The sequence below is a fragment of the Dama dama genome, chromosome 11, assembly GCF_033118175.1.
Source record: "Dama dama isolate Ldn47 chromosome 11, ASM3311817v1, whole genome shotgun sequence".
Classification (NCBI taxonomy): Eukaryota; Metazoa; Chordata; class Mammalia; order Artiodactyla; family Cervidae; genus Dama; species Dama dama.
In genome coordinates, this window is record NC_083691.1 from 3,229,462 (window position 1) to 3,249,376 (window position 19,915).

The 19,915-nt window shown below is 60.3% G+C and overlaps 1 protein-coding gene across 1 annotated transcript in view; it reads left to right on the forward strand.

Annotated features, from left to right (window-relative positions):
- Positions 1-19,915, forward strand: part of CCDC187 (coiled-coil domain containing 187) — a 53,083-nt gene that overhangs the window by 10,442 nt on the left and 22,726 nt on the right. The window contains exons 4-9 of the mRNA XM_061156068.1: positions 1,230-1,325; positions 6,724-7,886; positions 8,084-8,178; positions 11,509-12,071; positions 12,413-12,500; positions 16,781-16,893. Coding sequence (XP_061012051.1) covers positions 1,230-1,325; positions 6,724-7,886; positions 8,084-8,178; positions 11,509-12,071; positions 12,413-12,500; positions 16,781-16,893 — 2,118 coding nt within the window. The remainder of the gene's footprint in view (positions 1-1,229; positions 1,326-6,723; positions 7,887-8,083; positions 8,179-11,508; positions 12,072-12,412; positions 12,501-16,780; positions 16,894-19,915) is intronic.

Consider the following 19,915-nt stretch of genomic DNA (forward strand, 5'->3'; position numbering starts at 1 on the left):
TTCCCAGATGCAGCCCCCACCCAGCAGGCGACAGAGACGAATAAGGTCAAACAGAGCGGGGCCAGGCCGAACACTGGCCTTTGGGCAGTCGGCCCCTGTGCCTGCTGCAGGTCCCCGCCCAGCCAGTTGGGGCAGCCCTGCCGTGTCAAGGCCCCTCTGGGTCTGGTGCACACTGCTTTCCCTGAACATTCAGGAAACTAAGATCATGGCTTCTAATCCCATCACTTCATGGCAAATAGAAGGGAGAAAAGTGGAAGCAGTGACAGACTTTATTTTCTTGGGCTCAAAAATCATTGCAGATGGTGACTGCAGTCATGAAATTAAAAGACTCTTGCTTCTTGGAAGGTTTGTCTGTGACAAACCTAGGCAGCATATTAAAAAGCAGAGACATCACTTTGCCAACAAAGGTCCGTATAGTCAAAGCTATAGTTCCTGTAGTCATGTACGGATATGAGAGTTGGCCCTTAAAGAAGGCTGAGCGCTGAAGAATTGATGCTTTTGAACTGTGTTGCTGGAAAAGACTCTCGAGAGTCTCCTGGACTGTGAGGAGATCAAACCAATCAATCCTAAAGGGAATCAACCGTGAATATTCACTGGAAGGACTGATGCTGAAGCTGAAGCTCCAATATTTTGGAGCTTTCTCTAGTAGCAGTGAGCAGGGGCTACTCTTGGCCCAATACTCTGGCCACCTGATGCAAGAGCCGACTCACTGGAAAAGACCCTGATGCTGAGGGCAGGAGGAGAAGGGGGCAACAGAGGTTGAGATGGTTAGATAGCATCACTGACTCAATGGACATGAATTTGAGCACACTCCGGGGGAGAGTGGAGGACAGAGGAGCCTGGCGTGCCGCAGTCCATGGGGTCACAAAGAGTCGGACACGACTGAGCAGCTGAACAACAAGAACCTCTCCCTGATGAGCCGATGTCCCATCTGGCTAGCTGCCTGCCACAGCTTTGCTTGTGGGCCTATCCAGTCATTTATTCATTCAACAAGCACAAGTGCTGTGGGCCAGCTCGATCCGGGTGCTGTGCTCAGGGGCTCTGGGGACTGGTGCATGGGCAAGGCTGTGAGGGAGAGCGAGGCGAGCCCACAGCCCTGCAGGGGATTTCCCTGGGGGGACGGGGGGCGGCATGCGGGGACAGTCAGGGGCTGGAGAGCAGGCTGCCCTGTGTGCTATGTTGCTACTCAACCTTCTCTCCCTTGCTTCCCTCTTCTCCTCTCGCTGAAGTTGCACAGGAAAAAACCAAAAGGATGAAAAGTAGTTCTTGCAAAACAGAGAAGGCCCCCAAGCCGCCTGCCTCTAGGAGAGCTGCCAAAGACACAGGTAGGGTTGGCCCAGGCGGGGCCCGGCAGGGCTTGGGGACAGGACGTTTATGGTCCAGGCTCAGGAGGTGGGCGCGTGGCTTATTTCTGGAGCCCGGACGGCGGGTGCTGCACTGGCTGCGCCTTGGAAAGGCGGGCGTGAAGCGGGGGGCTCGCGAGGTGCTGGCTGATGGACGTGCTTGCTTTCTCGTGACTCGGTGTCACTGGATAAGCCGTGGCCGTTTGGCTGCCATCAGCGGCAGGAAGCGTGACTGAGGGATGAGCCTCCCTGTCGCCTGGTTTGGAATGTGGACGCCAGGCAGCGAGCCCAGGAGGCCGGCTTCCCCTGGGGCGCCTGTTGGGAGGAAAGGCCGGGCGGTGCCTACTTCCCACGACCCCTCGGGGAGGACGCGTCCACTTCCTGAGAGTTCTGTGCAGGGGTCTTGGTGGTGCTGGGCTGCTGGGTCGCAGAGAAATTCCTAACTCGGGGGTCTCTCCCATGAGGGTCACGCAGCTGTGTCCAGCGAAGACCCAGCCGCCCAGCCTGACCGGTTTGTGCAGCTTGTGGGGTGAATGAGCTGGATGTGGGCTGTGGGGAGCAGAGTGGGCAGCCTTCCTCTGGGCCTCCCTTCAGAACAGCCTGGGCGGGATGGGGTGACACGCTCAGGGCTAGGTTCCCTCTGCCCGTGTGTGCCAAGCACGCAGGCAGCAGCAGCTCACGTAACTCCTCACAGCTCTCCTCGGAGGCCGACGGGCTCTCTCCCATTTTGTAGATGAGGAAACTGAGGCTCAGAGAGGTTCACCAGCCTGCCCAGGGTCACACAGGCCAGCCAGGGTTGGCTCCGGCCCTGTGCTCCCCGCCCGAGAGAGCCCAGCTGTGCACACTTGGACCCGCGCCTGGAGGCCTTCTCCAGGCCCACCCTCAGGGCCTGGACTCTGGGGCCACTGCACCACAGACTTTGGGGACACCAATGAGAGCCCCCCCAGGTGGGGAGAGCCCTGGGGGGCTGAGGTCGGCTCTGTGGGGACCCCTGGTCTTGCTGGGAGTAAGCAACACTAGTGTTGGAGCTGTTTTTCAGCATCTTGGTGCCTCAGCTTCCCCTGGGCATGATATCGCAGTCCTGGACGGGAGTGCCAGTGTGAGGTCTACCCACGTCTTCAGATACGTGCCTCCTCTGCCCTTGAGCAAACCCACCATTCCAGCAGGCTGTGTGACTATCCTCCTCTGTGCCTCAATGGAGGTGGGCCCAGAGCAATGTAGGGGCACGTTGGCAAAACCTCCACTGGAAAGAGAGTGAGGGATGCCAGAAGATAAAGAGAAAGTTCCAAAAGGCGCCTGAAAAAGCACAAAATATAACAATTTTCTGCATCATGTTTCCCCCTGCTCCTGGACCTTGGGGTTTGTTTTATTTTAATGGCTCCTTTGAAAAATGACCTGCCTTCTGCCTGACACTGGGTCAGAAGGGCGTGCCACGGGCTGCATTCATCACCGTAACCGCCGTGTCACCCTGATGCAGCTGACCATTAGTTTCTGTCAGTGACGAAGTCACAGCTGGGCTAAGAAGAGATGAGTTTGGGTTCAGAGGTCAGAGCCACAGGACTTGGGAATTGGATGAATTAGAAATTTGCTGTAGTTAACAAAAAATTAAATCACAATAGTTATAAAATATTCATCCATCCGGGCTGAGGGAAAATGAAGCCCGATATTTAATTTCAGATTATAGCACCTCACTTTGCATTTTTTATCATAGATTAGGTTGGCCCTGGAACTTTGACAGGCACTTGGGGACTTCATCCATTTCCACAGATTAAAAATCCTCTCGTAAAAAAATTAATTGCCATTAAACTGCTCTGCGGAAGGAAAAACGTGCCCACCAGGGCCCATTTATTGACCTGGACCCCTCTGGCTGGCTAATGGGGAAGCCAGTGATGTCGGGGGCTGTGGGTGGGGGTGCTCAGAGGGGCCTATGGGCCCCTCCTCACCCAGCGTGGCCCCTGCTCAGTGCCCCACCCAGCGAGTGGGCCTTCTTTGTGCAGTGCAGCAGCTTTGGGATCCAGAATGCAGGACCCTCGCTGGGGAGCCCACCCCCCAGGTCCCCCTCATAGGTCAAACGTGGCAGGCAGGTGGGCAGTCCCCGACTCAGCCCTGGTCAGCAGAAGCCTGACCTTTCTGGGAAACTCCTGCAGTGGGGGTGACTGCTTCACTTTTTCATCCTTGTGGAGAGATGCGTACAGATGGGGAAACTGAGGCACAGGGAAGTGGTCACTTGCTCAAGGCCTGTGGCTGGAGAACGGAGGAGCGGGGATTTAAACCCATGTCTTGTGGCTCAGCTGGTAAAGAATCTGCCTGCAATGCAGGAGACCTGGGTTTGATCCCTGGGTCGGGAAGATCCCCTGGAGAAGAGATAGGCTACCCACTCCAGGATTCTGGCCTGGAGAATTCCATGCACTGTATAGTCCATGGGGTCACAAAGAGTCGGACATGACTGAGCGACTTTCACTTCTTTACTGGTTGGACGGGGGCTTCCCAGGTGGCGATGTTGGTAAAGAACCCGCCAATGCATGTGGTCCCGATCCCTGGTCGGGAAGATTCCCTGGATAAGGGAATGATTTCCCACTCCAGGATTCTGCCCTGGAGAATCCCATGGACAGAGGAGCCTGGCGGGCTACAGTCCATGGAGTCGCTGAGAATCGGACAGGACTGAGAGACTAACACTTTCACTTTTCTGGGACTCGGCTACCCCAGGAGCCTGGGACGGAGGGCGTGGTCGCAGAGGGGGCGTGTCCTGGAGCACTCTTCCAGGGGCGTGGCTTTGCAGAGGGCGTGGTCACGGCCTCGCTCCTTCCTGGGGCTTGGCCTCTGGAAGGCGTGGCCTCTGGGGGCGAGGCTCTGCGTCGCCCTTCCCTTTCATGGAGCTCCATCCTAGGCCACTGCCCCAAGTCTCACTCTGGGCTGGGGAGGGCGCCGAGTCTAGGGAGCAGGGTGTGCTAGGTGGGTGATCTCTGCTGTGAGGCGCCGTCTTCGGGCAGAAATGCCCCCAGGACAAGTCTTGGTCTGGGTAGTTGGGTAGTTTTGTTTTCCTGGGGCGCTGCCTGGGCTGGCTCCCTGCCGCGTGTGTGTGTGTGTGTGTGTCTGTGTGTGTGTGTGTGTGTGTGTGTAAGCGTGTGCGTCAGCGCTCAAGGCCGGCCACGGCTTCCTGCCTCTGCCTCTGCCAGGGCCCTTGTGGTTGGGTTTGTAATGATGGTGGGGCTGCTAATGGCATTTGGTGAGGGCGATTTGGGATTATGAAGTAAAACCTTGATAAATGATGTTTATGACGTGATAGCATTTATTAAAGAAAGTGTTTATGTTTGGGATGTGGTGGCTGTTTGTTTCCACATACTGTCCGGACCCCTCATCCTGCCACCCTGGGTGGCTTTTCTGCCGCCAAAATCTTAGCTTTCTCCGCCCAACAAAGCCAAATAAAAACAGACGGAGCCAGTTTGTTTGGAGGAAATGGAAGGGTGGCTTTAATCCTCAGTGGGAGGAGGCGGAGAATACAGTAGGTCCGTGCCTCGATGTGCCCCACTTCCATGAGGAATCTGGGGATCATATAGAGGAGGGCTCACAGTCAGGGGTTGGTGCTAAAGAACAGAGACGTGAGGATCCTGTATTCTTCTTCTTGTTCCTCTTGCATTGTTTCAAAAATAGTCACAGGCTGGCGTCAGGTAGTCCAGGAGCTGGGTCCTTTGTTTTTCGTCTGTTGTACTGTGACCTCCTTCCTGTAATGCAAAAAGAGACCTCCAAGAGGTGGTCTGCAAAAGTGTGCTGAAAGGTGAGCGCCGCGAACAGGAGGTGGTGGTCAGCACAGAGTTAAAGGATAGCAGGGCTTCCCTGGGCTCAGACAGTAAAGAATCTGCCTGCCGCCCAAGGGACCTGGGTTCGATCCCTGGGTCAGAAAGATCCCCTGGAGAAGGGAATGCAACTCCCTCCAGTATTTTTGCCTGGGGAATCCCATGGACAGAGGAGCCAGGTGGGCTATAGTGCATGGGGTCGCAGAGTCGGACACGACTGAGTGACGGACACTAAAGGATAATAGGTTCAGAATGAGCTCCTGCAGAGTTAGAGGGCAGAAAAGCAAACTTAGTTACAGACTACAGACTAGGAACAGTTAAGAACTAGGAGTGATCATGCCTGCTCACTATTCTCTTTATCTTCTTTGTTCTCAGGAAAGAAAAGAGAAATTCAGCCTTCTATTTCCCCTTTTCTCTGCAACAGCTTCCTTGATTCCTACCCTTATCCCTGCTCTCACCAGTTTAAAAACGAATTAGTTTTCTCTGGTTCAGGGCAAGTGATTATCGACAGTGTCGCCCGCTGCCCCGCGAGCTCTGTGTGTGCTAGTGATTGTCTTTGCTACTGACCAGCCTTTACAGAGCGTGTTCGGTGCTTCAGGGCCTGCATTGAATGTTTTACAGAGAAATCCATAGGGAGTACGTTTTATTACCCCTGAGGGTCAGAGAAATCAGGTCACATGTCCAGGTCATCGTGAGACTCAACTTTGCCCAGGATGCTGGCTAATGGCTGGGGTATGGCGCAGCACCAGAGTGGCCTGGACCCAAGGGTTTTCACCCTGTCCCCTCCAGGAGTGTGTGACCCGGTGTCCTGGCTCTGCGACGAGCTGCCAGCCTTCCCCTCTGGGCCAGCACGCGGAGGGCCCCAGGCACCTGGCTGTATATGTGTTTTCTCTTTAAGATTCTGAATTGGTTGGTGTTCATGTCTGGAGGAAAGGACAAGCTCTGGTGAGGGTGCTGCTGGGGCCCCCGCCTGCCCTCCCCAGGCTCCAGAGCAAGGCCCCCTCGAGAGACCAGGCCCCCATCGCAGAGTTAGGTACCTTGTACCTCCGCCTCGACACTGCTCCGCTGTGTGGCATCTTGGGGGGCAGGGTGGGCGCCGGGGGAGAGATGCCCAGGCAGCAATGGCATCAGGGTGTGGGCGCGGCACCTATTCCCCCAGAGACTTGTCAGATGCCCGCCAAACCCACCAGCAGTCAGGGTCTTTGGGGAGTCACTGCATTTAAAAAAAACCAAAAAGAGGGTTTCTGTCGCTGAGAAGCAAATTTCTGCTCCTGGAAGGCAGGGCACGGCCACCAGGCTGTCCTGACTTAGAGAATGCAGGCCTGCAGCCACAGTGGCTCCCAGGAGACATCTGTCACACACACACCCCCCCACCCCACCACACACACACATACACACACTCAGTTTTTGACATGTTCAAAGAGGATGGCTCTGTGCCAGACACCCAGGCACAGCCATGAGTCACCCAGACGTGCATCTGCCCGCAGAGGGTTTCTGCGCGTGGATGACAAGTGCAGAGCCAAGAGAGGGGTCTCTGGGGGGAGCTCTGCTCCTCCTGGCAACCCTACGACTGCCTGTCTTTGCAGATCACAGCAAGAAGGTTGGAGCCCCCGAGAGCTCCCCTGTCCACCCCGGGATGCCAAGTCCAGCCTCCGTCCGCAGTGACCTGCAGATGCCCGCAGTCAATGTGCCCACCCTGGCTTCCCGTGATCCACCCGTGAACGTCCAGGCTGCTATGGCGGTCCTTCGAGACCTCCGCCAGCAAATCCAGGCTGGGCTGGAGCTGGCCCGGTCCCGCCACCCGAGCCGAGGGCTGGAGCTGCACAGCCTGGCAGGGAGGAGGCAGTCAAGCCCCTGGAAACCCCCAGACGTCCAGGGCTCCTTCTGGAAGAGCCCTGAGGCCCCGATGGATGGGCTGCCCACTTCTGAGAGGGCTGGGAGCCTCCCTGCCGCACGGCGCTGGAGCCCTGTGGCCGAGTGGGAGTCCTGTCCACACAGGACCTGGGCGGCCCCAGGACGGGACACCTCCTTCCAGAGATGCATGAGCCCCACCAAAGGGCTGAACTCCTTCCCCCAGCGGCCCTGGAGTGCCTCGGCCAGGCAGGCCTCCTGCCCACCGAAGACCTGGGCGTTCCATGGACGAGACCCCGCCTTCCAGAGGCCGGGGAGCCCCCCCGAAAGGTGGGTCCCCATCCTGCAGCGGTCCTGGAGCGCCTCAGCCGGGCAGGCCTGGGGTCCGCAGAGGGCCCGGACCACTTCTGAAGACCTGGCGGCCTCCGCCTCGAGGCCATGGAGCCCTCTGGAAAGGCCGAGCCAACCCACCTGGCGGCCTTGGAGCGCCTCCTTCACGCAGGGGCCCAGCCCCCTGTATCAGGGCAGGGGTCCCCTGCGGACCCCCTTGGGGGCCAAGCTCGCCTGGCCGAGGCCCATCCAGGGTGCCTTTCGGAATGCGCCTGAGAAGGAGAATGAGGTGCGGACACCTCGGCCCTGCCCCAAGCCCCGGGGGGCCCTGGGCCCCCTCCACAGCTCCGAGTCCCTGCGTGAGTTCATGCGCCAGAAGACTGTGGCCTGGCGGCGGCAGGCCCTAGAGGAGAAGGCCTCGGCCATGCGCTCGCTGGAGCTTAGAAACCAGAGGCTGCAGGACGCCCACAGGAAGCAGAGGGAGGCCGTGCTGGGCAGAGCCATCCCTGTGGTCTCCCAGACGACCCCCGGCATCGTGACCTTCGTCCCGCACGTGGCACAGTCCAGGGTATGCGGCAGCTCAGACACCCAGCTCCCCTGGCCTCCATGGGGCTTTACGGGTACCCCATTGCCTCCGTCTCTGCCCACCCTCCCTGGGAGGGACCAGCCTGTGATCCCGCGGAGGCTGGGGACAGCTCTGAGGCTGAGACAGGGCCTGGGGTCTTGTGGCTGGGCTGGGGCCGACAGCATCCTTCTCTGCTTTAGGATCTGGAAGCTGCCGCCGGGCCGGGGGTGCCAGTGCTGCAGTGGAGCAAGGTGACTTCCGGCATGGTGCTGGGGGACCAGGAGGCCCCGGGCAGGTGGGTGTGCAGAGGCCGGGGCTGGACTTCCAGGGGGGCTCTCCCGGGCAGGGGCTGGCTCACTCTGCCCAGAGCTGCACAGAGCCTGTGATCAGGGCTGCGTTGTTCTCCACTGAGGTGAGATTGCTGTCACGTAGTTAACCTTTACAAAGTGAGCTATTCAGGGGCCTTTAGCACATTCACAATATTGTGAAACCACCCACCACCTCTGTCTAGTCCCAAAACATTTCATCACCCAAAAGGAAACCCAGTTCCCATTCGCAGTCACCGCCCCCGACTCGTCCCCTGAGCCCTGAGGCATCCCCAATCTGCTGTTCGTCCTTATGGATTCACCTGTTTTTTTTTTTTTTTTTTTCGCATGTACTATACAGGAGGTCCTTGTTGGTTATCCGTTTTAAACACAGCAGCATGTACATGTCCATCCCAAACTCCCTAACTATCCCCTCCTCTCATCCTTCCTCCGGGCAACCATACGTTCATTCTCTGAGTCTGTGAGTCTCTTTCTGTTTTGTAAGTGAGTTCCTTTGTGTCATTCCTTTTAGATTCCACACATAAGGGATGTCATACGCTATTTCTCCTCCTCTGTCTGACTGACCTCACTCAACATGACATCTCTAGGTCCATACATGTTGCTGCAAGTGCCATTGTCTCATTCTTTTTACGGCCGAGTAATATTCCATTGTATGTACGTACCACATCTTCTTTATCCATTCCTCTGTCAATGCACATTTAGGTTGCTTCCATGTCTTGGCTGTTGTAAACTGTGCTGCAGTGAACACTGGGTTGCGTGCATCCTTTTGGATCATGTTTTTTTTTTTTCCCCCAGATAAATGCCCAGGACTAGGATTGCAGGGTCGTGTGGTAGCTCTGTTTTTAGTTTTTTGAGGAACCTCCATACTGTACTCTGTAGTAGCTGTACCAATTTACATTCCCACCTACAGTGGAGGAGGGTTCCCTTCTCTCCACACCCTCTTTATTGTTGGTGGATTTTTTTTGATGACGGCCATTCTGGCTGGATGGATTCACCTGTTCTGATGCCTCATGTCAGTTGAGACAGCACAGGGCCTCTGTGCCTGACTTCTTCCTCTGAGCGTGTTTTCCAGGTTCATCTGTGTTGCAGCCTGTGTCAAGACTTCCTTCCTTTTTAGGGCTGAGTGATATTTCATTGGGGGCATCTCCCACATTTTGCACACCCATGGTCAGCTCATGGACTTGTGGGCTGTGTCCCCCTCTCGGCCGCTCTGATCGAAACACCCGAGCACCTGTCTTCAGCTCTCTTGTGCATGCACCCAGGAAGAGAGTTGTCCGGTCATGTGGTACCTCTGTGTCTCACTCACGGAGGAACTGCTGGGCTTTATTGGCAGTGACCACAGCGTTTTGCATTCCCACCAGCAGTGCAGGAGAGATCCAGTTTCTCCCTGTCCTCGCCCCACGGTGCTCATCCCCATGGCGAAGGGCTGTGGGCTTCAGGCCAGGGCCAGCCACTTCCTGGCCACCTGCCTGATGACGAGGGGAGGGCAATGTGACAAGGAGCTCACAGCCGGGTTCCGGGAGCGTCACCCACGTGTGGTCAGGGGGGAGGAGCGGACCCAGTGGGGCTGAGGATAGGGGTCCCCACAAGGCACCGCCCCAGCAGGAGCTGCCTGCCCTGGGTGCACCTTTGCAGCCAGTGTCCTGGGAGGGGGCTCTGGGCTGAACCCCTTGGAGCTCAGCACCCACCCTCTTTGCAGCAGCTCACCTCAGTGGATCGGACACCCTCCCCTGAACCCTGGCTCCTGGAAGTTTCTCTCTCTGGCTCCTTTTTCTTCATTCGTCTTGAAAGTGCGCGTCCCCGGGCCACTTCCCCAGATTTGGGGTCCACAGGGCAGCCCAGGGGTCTGCACCTCTTTTTACCTTCTCAGTGTTGGTGTCTGGTCACATCCAGACGAGGACACAGGTCCAAAGTGAACGTGCTCACGCTGAGCGCACGTGTCACCTGCACCGGGCCGAGAAACCGATCGCACCCCAAGGGCAGCCCCCCACCGGGAAGGCTGCAGGGGTCCTGACTGTGCAGCTCCTTTGGCTAGACACCACACTGGGGGATGGTCATCTCCAGGGGTGGGGCAGCTCTAGGTCCTTCATCTTGCTTCGCTGTGTCCTTTTTTTTTTCACTTACAAGCATTTCACTTAAAATGCACATGACATCCCCTTCGTGGATCACAGCCTTGTCATGGTGAAGAGGCTTGCAAAACTCCGTGAAGCTACGAGCCATGCTGTGCATAGCCGCCCGAGATGGACAGGTCTCACTGAAGGAAGAGCTCTGACCAAACGTGGTTCATGGGAGAAGGGAATGGCAAACCACTCCAGTGTCCTTGCCTCGAGAACACTATGGACAGTATGAAAAGGCAAAAAGATAGGACACCAGAAGACGAGCTCCCCCGGGTCAGAGGGTATCCAGTGTGCTACCGGGAAGGAGCAGAGGGCAATTACTAACAGCTCCACAAAGAACGAAGTGGCTAGGTCAAAGCGGAAATGATGCTCGGCTGTGGATGTGTCTGGTTGGTGAAAGTAAAAAGTCTGATGCTGTAAAGAACAATATTGCATAGGAACCCAGAATGTTAGGTCCACGAATCAAGGTAAATTGGAGAAGGTCAAGCAGGAGATGGCAAGAATGAATATAAAAATCTTAGGCGTCAGTGAACTAAAATGGACAGTAATGGGAGAATTTAACTCAGATGACCATTATATCTACTACTGTGGGCAAGAATCCCTTAGAAGAAATGGAGTAGCCCTTGTAGTCAACAAGAGATTCTGAAACACAGTACTTGGAGGCAGCCTCAGAAACAACAGAAAGATCTTGGTTTGTTTCCAAGGCAAACCATTCAGCATCACAGTAATCCAAGTCTATGCCCCAACCACTGATGTCGAAGAAGTAAAGTTGACTGGTTCTGTGAAGACCTACAACACCTCCTAGAACTAACACTATAAAAAGACGTCCTTTTCATCAAAGGAAATTGGAATGCAAAAGTAGGAAGTCGAGAAGGCTGTGTTTTCATTCTGTTGATTGGGTCTTTTGACATATGCATGTTTTTAATTCTGAAGTAGCCCAAGTTGCCTATTTGTTGTTTTGTTACCAGTGCTTCTGGGGTCACATCCAAGAAATCATTGCCAACTGGTCTCCTTCTGCCTAATAGGTGCGTGTGGTCTGTCGTGATCACCACGGTCACCAACGGACCTGGGCCTGGCCCGGAAGCTGCTTCCACGTGCATCCCTGCACACACGTGTCTCCGACACGCATGGAGACGGTCGCCCCCGCCCCCAGGCTGACCCCTGTCCCTTCTTTCCCTGCAGCTTCTGCCTGTGTTTGAACAGAGCCTTGAACCCCACCAAGACTCTGGAGGTGGGAGGCCCCCAAGATGGCTGGGAGGGCGCGCCCCTGCTGATGCCAGCCAGCTCCTCCCTGGGGCCCCTGAAGTTCCAGGACCTGAGCACGCACTGCCGGAGCCCGGGGCTCTGCATCTACCTGGACCCTGAGGAGTCGGAGCGCCTGGGCATGCCGGGCCCCCTGCACTTCCGGTACAAGCAGGCCCGGCTGCAGGCCCTGGAGACCATGGCCAACATCCTGAAGCAGCGGATCGACGTCCTGACGGACAAGCTGCGCCGCTCCGAGGCGATGGACGCGCTGGTGGGGCCTGGCCCGGGGCTGCTGCCCTCCGACGCCAGCACGCCGGCCCGCCCCGCAGCCCTGGTGCCCAACGTGGGCCCAGGGGCGCCCTGGGACTGGGCAGGGCTGCGGGCCAGGCCGCTTCTCTCCACCACTGGCTTCCGGGACATGGAGACGGTGCACTGGAGCCCTGGCTGGGAGCGGCCGCAGAGCACGAGCCCCAGGGCCCGCCACGCCAGCGAGCCCATAGGTAGGACTACCCCCAGGCCCCGCCGGCAGCCAGGGGACCCCCACTTTCTCCTTGCCCCTGGGTCTCTTCCCCTCGAGGGGGAGCGATGACTAGACCCCAGCCATTGTCCCTCTGTGCCTGCTGTCGCCACCTTGCCTCTGGCGGGGGAGGGTGGGCCCCGGTCCTGAGGTTGACGTCCCGCCCCCTCCCCGCCCCGCCTCTGCAGAGGGGCGAGAGTGCAGGACCCCTGGGCCTCCTGCCGTGGGGATGCGGGGGGACCACCTCACTCCCTGCAAAGCGGCAGCCCCTCCGCACCCCGCCGGCCTGTAGGAAGTGAAGTCCCAATGCTCCTCTCTCGAAAGGTTTCACGGACAATGGACGCTCCGAGCTGGAGGGGAGGCTGGCAAGAAACGTGGCTTCTTTCCAGGCCCTCAGCCCCTTCGCAGGGAGGTAAGGCTGGGCGCTGCCCTCGAGTGCCTTCGTGTCCCCGGGCCAGGTGCAGCCGGGCCGGCAGGGTGACACAGCTCCTGGCCTGTCCTGGGGGAGACACGGGCCTCGGACGCCTCCAGCTGGGCAGTGCGCAGTGGGCCACGGGAAGCCCCAGTTGCCCAGGCGTCCCCAGGTGGTTGGCAGGCTGGTCCTGTCCGGGGCATGTGGAGGCAGGGGCCCTCCATCTGGGTGTGCTCGCTGGTGTCAGATTCTCAGGACCACCTGCCCACAAGCCCTTGAACAGGCCTGTCTCCAGCCCTGACCTTCTCTGGGGCCACTTCACACGGGTCCCTTTCCATCAGTTGTTACGGATGGATGACCGGCCTGGGGCAGGGGCAGCGGGTGCCCTCAGCAGCCCCGCTGTCCACCCAGCCAGCCCAGCCTGGGCCCGCGAGGCTGCCTTAGCAGTCACTGTCCCGGGGACGCTCTGCTGGGCCCAGCCGCACTCCAGGCCCCCGGCCGTGCAGCTGCGGCCGCCCCTGGCCCCTCTGTCCCCCAGTTCATCGCCCCCCCCCCCCCAGCAGCCAGTGTCGCTGCCCAGCGCCCTCAGCTCCTGGGGCCCTTGTCAGCCCCTGGACTTCACTGAGCAGCTGTGGTCCTGTCTCCTCCTGCAAGGACTGCCTGCTCCCACCCCAAGAACCATTCCTTCAGCCCCTCTGCCTGGCGGCTCCCGCAGGCGTGGGTCCCTGTCCAGCCGTCCTCCCCGGCCAGCAGTGTCCTCCTGGCCCCCAGCCCCACCGGCTGCCTTCCCAGTGCTGCCCCAGGAGGGTCTCAGACACCCCTGCCCCTCCCCTCTCTGTTCCCTGCCGCCCCGCCGGGCAGCCCTTTGCAGGATGCCCCCTCACCTCGTTTGGCCACAGGTCCTCTGCGACTTCAGGCTCCACAGCTCAGAGCCAAGGGGGAGAGGAGGCTCCAGAGGGGGACAGGCCAGTGGGGGGTCCCCAGGGGGCTGGCCAGAGACGTTCGAGGGGATCCTCCCCACCCACTTCGCCAGGTGTGTCGTGGACTCGGTGCCCAGGTTGGGGCCTCAGGGGGCCGCCTGGGGGGGTGCAGTGCTGGTCAGCAGAGAGGACAGTGGTGGGTGGAGACTGTGGCCGTGCTCAGGGAGCCAGGAATCCAAGTGGGGTGGGGGAGGCCCTCGCACGGCGCGGGGGTGGTCAGCGCAGATCCCAGGCCTGTGCAGAAAGCACACCCCACCCCCAGCCTGCGTCCTCCCTAGGAGATGGGGTTTCCCCCTATCACCCCGATTCCCTCAGCACTGCCTCACCCTCCTCCCCTCCCCTCCCCGGCCCAGCCTCAGTCAGGTTGGGTATCCTCTGTGTGTGTGCTCAGTCGTGTCTGACTCTTTGCGACCCCATGGGCTGTAGCCCACCAGGCTCCTCTGTCCATGGGATTCTCCAGGCAAGGATACTGGAGTGGGTTGCCATGACCTCCTCCAGGGGTCTTCCTGACCCATGGATCGAACCCAGGTTTCTTATGTCTCCTGCATTGGCAGGCGGGTTCTTTACCTCTAGCGCCACCTGGGAAGCTGGAATGGAATTGTTGCCACCGGTAGGGGTCAGCATTGGGCCAGACTTGGCCGCCTTCAGCCCCTGCTCCCTGTCTAGACCCTGAGAAGGGGAGAGGGGATGGGAGGCTCCAAGGTGGACAGCCTACATCTGTAGGTCCTGCCGCTGGATGGCCAGCAAGGTCCTGTGGGCTCAGACCTCAAAGGTCTCAGAGCCAGGGAGCCTGGGCACCCGTGACACCCCCCAGGTCATACAGCCTTCCCACCAGGGGACGGGGTCCCCTCCCTACCCCTCCCACAGCCTGCCCAGGCACAGAGAGACCGCAGAGGTGGAAGTCGTTCAGAGCCATGCCCTGGACGGCCCAGCGCCCTTGGAGCCCAGGATCGGGGTCTCCAGGAGGGCCCCTGGCCTGGCCCGGCCCCGCCTTCTAAACTAGCAGGTCACCACTCACTGCTCCCCAGGGGTTGCTTTGCAGCCGTGCCTCTGGCCACCTCCCTCGGTGCCCTGTGAGTCCTAGGCTGCAGGGCACAGCTCCGCTCCCCAGGGCCTGGCCCATCCTGCCGCCTCTCAGGCCAGCTCCTGAGTCGGGGTGGGTCTCCTCCACCGAGTCCTTTCCTTGCTGGGAACGCGGTGCTCAGTGGCCGGGAGGGGCCGGAGCTTGTTACCAGCATCACGTGGTGGGGACACTCGGGCTTCCCGCCCCGCCCCCCGACCCTCGATGGAGCTTGGGCCCCTGGTGCCCAGTCCACCCCCAGCCCGTCTGGAAGGAAGGATGGGAGAGTGTGTGGCCCAGCTGTGTGCCCGCCGTCACCCCGCAGGCCTCCCTGAACCTCAGGCAGTGCTTTCAGCACCCTGAGGGGTGTATGCTCATCCCTATTTTACAGATGGGGAAGCTGAGGCTGGCGGAGGAGAAGTGACCTGCTTAGGGGGAGGACAAACCAAGGGTCAGACCCAGGGCTTGGACTCCAGAGCCCGTGGTTTTTCCGCTACACCCCCTCCCTGGCGAGTGGTTCTCAAGTTGTTCCTCGGGAACTCGTTAGAAAATGCAGTGTCCTCCCCCACCATCCCACCCTCCTGAATCTGATATGCTGGGGGTGGGCCCCGTGATCAGGCGATTCCGGTGAGAACCATTGCCTTAGAAAAAAATCTAGACCTGCGGTCAGCAAGCCACCGCCCCCAGGACCCAACAGTCTTTGTAAATAAAGTTTTATTGGCGTGCAGCCACACTCATCACGTTTACACAGCGAGCGTGGCTGCTTTCCTGCCACAAAGGCAGAGCTGAGTGGTTTCCATGGAGACAGAGACCGGGGGGGCCCACAGAGCCTGAACACGGATGGTCTGTCTCTCTGCGGGAAATTCTGCAACACGTGATCTAGATAATGGAGGGCGACTGGCGTGGGGACTCATGGCCTTGGAGGACGCAGCTCCTTCCTGCCCTTTGATGATCCCAGGCGGAAGTTACTGCGCGCCCCCAGGTTCTGGGTTGGGAAGGAGGGAGCGAGGGTCTAGAAAAGACCCTGCAGTGACCTTGCCCCCCACGCCTCCATGCCCACACGTTCCTGGAGCAGCCCCTGGCCCACTGCCTCTAGGAACGCTCCTCCCCTGACCATCGGAGCCCGCGGTCAGCGCTCCCGCCCCAGTGCCCCTGGGGCCATCCCGGGATGAGCCCCTGGGCCCGCCCCTCACCTCTGCAGCATCTCGTCTCAGCCCCAGGCCTGCTGCCTCTGTGTGGAACAGTCCTTTCACGCCATCTCCCCTGCGGGGTCGGGGGCTAAGCACAGCAGGTGCTCAGCAAACACCTGTGCCTGAGGATCCGGGGGGCTGGAGGAGGCTGGGCCCCATGGCCCAGAGCTGTGGCTGCGTCTTTAGTCACTCGAAGGGGTCCTGGGTTGCTGGATTGCAGGAGAGAGAGGCACATATGCTGATGAGACGTGAAGTGAGGCAGGCTGTCAGCACCGCTCGTCCGAGCCCAGCACACGCCTCTGGGCCGCAGGCCCCTAACCCGGGCAGCTGCCGCCCACTTCTGCTCTCCTGTCCCACCTGGGCTGCTACCCTCTCGGGAGGGGCCCAGGGCCACGCCTTCCTCTTCTTCCTGTGGGCAGACGTGCCAGGCAGCTTGCCCTGATGGAGGGCAGGCCTCTGACTCCAACCGGACCAGTTTGACCCCAGCCTTCTTGGTCGCCCGGCCGGCTGAGGTCCCTCTCCGACCAGGGCGGCAGTGCAGGGCACTGGTGGAGGTAGAGCTCGGCCGTGGGCCCCGCTCCCCGGTAGGCCTGGTAGACAGTGCCCCCTGGCCCATGGCCGAGGGGGCGGAGATGAAGGACATGCCCGTCATGAAGGATGGAGGACTGTGCCTGTCACCCCAGAGTGGGCGTTTTGAGTGAGCAGATCGAGGACAGGCGAGGGCTTTTGGGCAAAGGGCATTCTGACGCGGGCCCCAGCCCTGGACGGTGACCATGGACGCCGTGCGCTCCTGCCGGGAGCTGGTCCCCCCGCAGGAACGAGCACTGAGCCCAAGTCACTGCTCACAGATCAGGCCCTGCCGAGCCAGGAGATGCTGCGGGTGCAGCTACCCCCCGGGCCTCTGGTCACAGGCCCGGCCCCTCTCTGGCCCTTGGGTCTCCCTGGACGCCGGGCCTGCAGGAGCCCAGCCTCCTGGCCCTCCCCCGGCCCCCAAGCGGTCTCCTGCCTCCAGGGTGTTCGCTGCTCACGCAGGTGTTTGTGTGTCTCCAGCTCACTCGGGGTGCCGGCCACGCCGGACCCCCGCGGCGGCTCCCTGCGGCTGGAAGAGACGCGCTCGGCCAGAGGGGCAGGCTTGGTCGCGCCCTGGACCCTCCGGAGCTGTGGTAAGGGCAAGCCTGTGCATAGGCCCTGGGCTAGCTGGTCGGGTGGCCAGGGAGGTCCTCTGGGGACCCCCTCCACTGCCTGATGCTCAGCAAGCCTCTGGGTGTAGAGAGGTCCTTTCTTACGTGCAGCGTATCCACGCATCAGTATTAAAGCTTTTTGGAGGCTTTCGGGGCCCGGCTGCTTGCTCTGTGCTCCTGCCACACCTCTGTCCTGACTTGAACCTTGCCCTCACAAGGGTCGAAGGCTTGCTTCATCCACAGCTCTGCTCCCGGGGCCCAGCCTTCTGCCTTCTCTTCTGCTGCCAGAGGATTTTTGTTTCTGGTTACAGCTGAGACTTGCCCAGAACCCCGGAGCTGGTGCATAGCTGGGGCCATGGGGGTGGGGCGCCCGCCGGGCACCCTCCTGGGTTCAGGCCTTTATGCTGGCAGCGCGCAGAGCGGAGCATGAGCCGGCCCGTGGGATGCTCTGCCTAGTGGGGGCTCGGGGAGGGGGACAGCCGCAGGGCTCTGGCCTGGCGCTGGGGACCGAGAGCTGTTCTGAGAGGTCTGGGATGCGCATCTGTTTCATCCTCATTTTTCAGTTAGTTTTCTCCAAAATAAGAATAAGACGTGCTCACGTCTGTAGGAGAATTGGGCTATTGCAGTGCATTCAGAGTGGACCCCGATCCCTGTCCCGCTCAGGAGCAGCCCCAGACAAAACCTGCGTCTCCTTATGGAGCCGGGTGGAGTTGCCCATCTTACAAGGAGGGCGGTGAGGCCTGTGGGATCCGGTGGCCTGTGAAAGGCTTGGGGGGCAGTTAGCAGCCCCCAGGTCCCCCTGGTGCCTGGGGAGAGGCGGGCGGGAGGAATTTCAGCTTTGCACTCTGGCATCCCACCGTCCTGGGTTCAGAGCTCCTACCAGGCAACAGGGGGTGTGGGGGACCCCTTGTGGATGAGCAGCTTCCCAAGAGGTTGCCCACAGCGGTGCCCCCAAGAGACACCTGTCCCTCTCTGGAAGACAGAGGGCCCCTCAGGCCAGGGGCGGGGAACAAAGCCCTCTGCGGACCAGGGGCAGGCATGTGTGAGCTGTTGGACACACACATACACGTGTGTGTGTGTGTAGAAGGGGGTCCTGGGCCCTCTGAGACAGAGGTTCTGTGCCACTCCATCCTGCAGTCAACCTCCCCCCTACCGCCCCAAGGTCTGGGAGACCCTCCGGCCTGGGGAGGGGGCTGCTGGGGAGCCCACTAGTCTCTTGGCCCACCATCCCTCTGTTCACTCAGCACCAGCTCGCTGAGGACCTGCCAAGCCTGGCATGGACCGAGCACCAGGCCCGCCCTCAAGCAGCCTGCCTTTTAGGAGGTGGTGGGCAATCGAAAGATGCCTCGATAACCACCTGCAGCTGTGAGATCCTGGGCAACCAACGCCCAGGGGGAGAGTCTGCCCGGAAGTGGGTGGATGCTTCCAGCACCAGTCTCCAGGAAGTGTGGCCCAGTGAGGGGCATGAGCTGCCCAGGGTGCCCAGGATGGGCTGGGACCAGGACTTGGGCTCAGATGCCAGCTCTCTGCCCACCCCTCTCCATCGTCTTGGCCAAGCAGGAACTGGGAGCCAGGGCACCTCTGACTCGGGCAGCCCTGGCCCCTTGGGACCATCAGCTGTGCCCAGACTGTCAAACGGGGTCACACTGGGACTCAGGGGCCGAGACAGGAAGCAGGTGGGCCGGGCAACAGCGTTGCCCTCGGCCTCCACTCCTGCTGGTCCGCAACGCCAGCCCACTCCGTCCTCTCGGGCTGTGCAGCCCCCGTGTGCCCTGTACTGTGTCTGCCCATGCAGGGCGGGCGATGCCCGGGGTCGTGGCAGGGAAGTGGTACAGTGTCTCTGGGGACGAGCAGACCCACCCAGATCCCACGGGGAGGGCAGACAAGGGCATCCTCCTCTCAACATCCCAAAAGGAAGGGCTGTCCACTGCTGACGGACAGGACGACATGCCTGGACGGTGGACCACACGTCAGGGGTGGGGGCGGTGCAAGCTTTCCCACGAGTCACCCCTCGAGCAGGTAGCCTGGGTGGGGTGCCAGGGAAGGGCGAAGGAAAACCGATCAGCAGCACCTTTGTGCCAAGCTGCCTCTTCCCCAGGGGTGCCTCTCGGTGGGCAAGGGGCTGGGCCACAGACCTCCTGAGGAAGGAGGGGCCTGGCGTGAGGGTGCCCGGCTGCAGCCCGCCAGGGGGGTCCCCGCTCCCCCACTGTGCCCCCCAAGTAACAGAGCCGAGAGAGAGGGCTCCTCCCCAGCCCGCCCCCTCCCACAGAGATGGCCTCCTGGAGCCTCTGAGGTCTGTGTGGGCAGAGCTGTGGGCCAGGCCCCCATCCTCCACTCGGCTGAACCCCAGCAGGGCAGGTGCCAGGCCAAGTGCCGGGTCTTCCAGAAAAACCCGCTCCTCTCCCAGCTCTGCCTGCAGGCGGCCTCGCTGGGAGGCCGGGAGCCAAGCAGGATTTCGGGAGCCCGCCACCAAGCAGCCAGGACAACCCAGAGTGCGGGCGCTGGGCACTCCCACCAGACGCCTCCTCCAGGAAGTCTCCCAGATAACACTTGGGCTGGTGCTCTGCTCACCCATCTCAGCATGCTTGGTGGGAGTGAAACTCGCGTGTGTGCCTCTGCCTCTGTGGGCCACGAGAACCTGAGGGTCTGGCTCTCCTTGCAGCCCCGGCTCCTGCCCAGCCAGGTGCTTGGGGAATGTTGGCTGAATGCATGAATGACTTCCAAAAGCCCCTGAGGCCCCCTGGGCCTGTCTGTGTCACACAAGGCAGCTCACTGGTGTCACCTGCCTCCGGGCAGGTTCCAAGCTCGTGCCCCTGTTCACAGAAGAGGAAGCCAGTGCTCAGAGAGGCATAACCCCCACCGCCCGACAGCGAACGGCAGAGCGGGGACTGGGGCCCAGCCTTTCCCACTGGGAGCAGCGCCGTCCCAACAGAACTTTCTGCAGTGACAGAGATGTTCTAAATTCTGGGCCACCTGATCTGGTGCCCAACAGCCATGTGTGGCT